This window comes from Aplysia californica, unplaced genomic scaffold, assembly GCF_000002075.1.
Source record: "Aplysia californica isolate F4 #8 unplaced genomic scaffold, AplCal3.0 scaffold00208, whole genome shotgun sequence".
In the NCBI taxonomy this organism is placed as follows: Eukaryota; Metazoa; Mollusca; class Gastropoda; order Aplysiida; family Aplysiidae; genus Aplysia; species Aplysia californica.
In genome coordinates this window covers 897,784-900,585 of record NW_004797478.1, presented here as the reverse complement: position 1 = coordinate 900,585, position 2,802 = coordinate 897,784, and the positions used below count along the sequence as shown (strand labels likewise).

Here is a 2,802-nt window from a genome sequence, read left to right as displayed (position 1 = left end):
CAACAACAACAACAACAACAACAACAACAACAACAACAACAACAACAACAACAGCAACAACAACAACAACAACAACAACAACAACAACGACGGCAACGACAATAATTATAATAACAACAACAACACGCTCAAACACACCGTTGTTCAGGAAGAAACACAGATACAACCACACCACCCCTCATCCACTCACATTAGAAGGTCAGCCATCTTGGCGTCTGGGACATAATATTATCAATTAATCATATCCTTATCATGATTCATTTACAAGTAGCCAGATAAGACGACAACGACGACGACGACGACGACGACGACGAAAAAAACAACAACAGCCAGAACAACAGCAACAACTCCAGCACAACCACCACCACCACCAATAATAACAGCAGCAACAACAACAGCAACAACAGCAACAAAAGCACACAAACACACACACACACACACACACACACACACACACACACACACACACACTGTCGTCCAAATACAACCACAACAACTTCCATCCACACACATGAGAAAGTCAGACATCACGGTGTCTTGGTAATAATATGATGATTCTTTCAAAAATTGCCAAGTGCTATTTACGACGACAACAACAGCAACACCAACAACACCAAAACAACAACAACAACAACCACCACCAACAAGAACTCCCATGCACTCACATAGCAAGGTAAGACATCATGGCGTCTGGGTGGGACAATTGAAACTCCCCATACCACCACCTCGGGATGCCCGGCTGGCCGTTCATGTGTACAAACTTGTGGTTCGTTGTCTTCCCTAGTAGCACGAGACCTGCTTCAGGCTGATTACTCAAGGAGCCCTCACTGGAAACAAAACGACAGATTAAGAAAATGAATGTGTAGTCTATTGTATAATTTGGCTACTTGGAAGCACATAATGTGCCACTTTTCCCATAAGCTGTCCTACACAACGGAAGTGCTGGAAGTAATATTTCGCGAGGCGCACTTTGTTTTGATAGTATAGATCTAAACCTTCTAATTTTTGGCATCTCTCAAGATGTAGTGCTCAATTCCTGTAGAGTGTGAATATAGTAGACCAATGACTTTCAGTTGATGTTAATGCACCTATCATTCCTTTCTTCGAAAGTGGTAAAGTGAGGGACATTCCTTGTAAACCGCCTTTCCCAAGGGCTTTACGGTTTTGAGACTGAGAGCCTAAGAGCACCGATGCAACATCTTTCGCTGTCTATAGCCAGATACCCATTCCCACGTATAATTATTATGTCCTCACCCACCTTGGTCCTTCTTCTCTCGGAGTGTTTATCCCGTTGGGCCCTGCCCCTGCGCCCTCTTCCTCTCTGGGGGGAAAAGAGAAAAGAAAGGAAAATTAAAACATAGATCTATTACTTAGTCAGAAAAAAACAGAACTCGCTTTTTTTTGGTAAGTGTCTTACGGCAGTTGCAACACACTAGGGTAATAAAAGTACGGAAGATTAAAGGTGTTACATTAGAGTAACAAACACAAAAAATGGAGGAGAGATACGGACGATATATGTTTGATAGGAAAGAAAGAGAAAACCACAGCTGAGCAACCACCACCCACCCGTAAGTAAAACGGAGAATGGCAATGGCTAAAAATAGCTTTAATAAAAATGAGTCCAATCTTGAAAAATAAAAACATCTCAAATCCTATCAATATAAGCACTCTGATCAAAAGCTACGTGTGTCAACCCCTTTGGACGGCTGTGAATGCCGAACGTTCACTATAGACACTGGAAGTAAAATCAAAGTGATAGAAATGTCGTTTATTTGGGGACTGATGAAAATTTCTTGTAAAGAAAAGAAATCAAATGAGGTAGTACTTAAGTTTTAGTAAATGTTTTACGGCACTTGCAACACAATAAGGTCATATAAGTGCCGAAGATTAGAGGTTTTCCAAGAGAGTAACAAACACAAACAAAGAAGAGAGATAAGGACGATAGATGTGTGATAGGAAAGAAGAAGTAAACCACACCAGAGCACCCGCCAACCACCCACGAGGTAGTACTTGAAGATGTCCATGTGGGCCGTTCGAGGATAAAAGCAATCAGGAAAAGACAAAATGCAGTTTACGGGACTCTTGAATGGACATAAAAGCCTGGAACTTCTAGCTGTCAGGGGTAAAACTGATGACAAACGAGGCAGTGGAGGACTAAAGCAACTATTCGGAGAGCTTTACGACACTTGCAACACAATGAGCTCATACAAATATCGAAGATTCGAGAAGTAACTAGATAGTAACGTACACAAAAAAGCAGGAAGAGAGACAAGGAGGATAGAATGTTTGATAGGACAGGAGCAAACCACAACAGGGCTCCAGCCAAACTATCCATGCCTTTTGGGACAGTATCACATTTATGGTACATGTTCTGGATAAGGACATATTTATGAAACGGCGGGCTTTTGTTTATCAAATTCTTCAAATTTTGGGGCTTTTTGTTTTGTTTTGTTCTGCTTTATTTTGTTTTGGAGTGGGGAGGGAGAGATCATTATTTCATTGTCATTATTTCATTGTCAAGGGGAGTAAAGAAGGAGGAGGAAGAACACAAACGAGAACAAGAACAAAAAAAAACACAAGAAGAACAAGGAGAATAGGATGAGGATAAGGGAAGAGAGGAGGAGTAGGAGGTGGAGGAAGAGAAGGGTTGAGAGGAGGAATACGGATGAAGAACGAAGAAGGAGAAGAACAAGAACAAGAACAGCAACACCAACACCAACACCAACACAAACACCAACACCAACAACGTAACTACAGTAAAAACAGCAACTACAGCAGCATCAACGGCAACACCACCACCAC

General features: G+C 41.6%; 1 protein-coding gene across 2 annotated transcripts in view; it reads right to left on the bottom strand.

Annotated features, from left to right (window-relative positions):
* Positions 1-665: 665 nt before the first annotated feature.
* Positions 666-2,802, bottom strand: part of LOC101861584 — a gene marked incomplete at its 3' end in the record, with an annotated part of 4,341 nt that continues 2,204 nt past the window's right edge. For both annotated transcript variants that reach the window (XM_005099305.3, XM_035970002.1), the window contains 2 exon segments: positions 666-827; positions 1,259-1,321. In XM_005099305.3, the coding sequence (XP_005099362.2) occupies positions 666-827; positions 1,259-1,321 (225 nt within the window).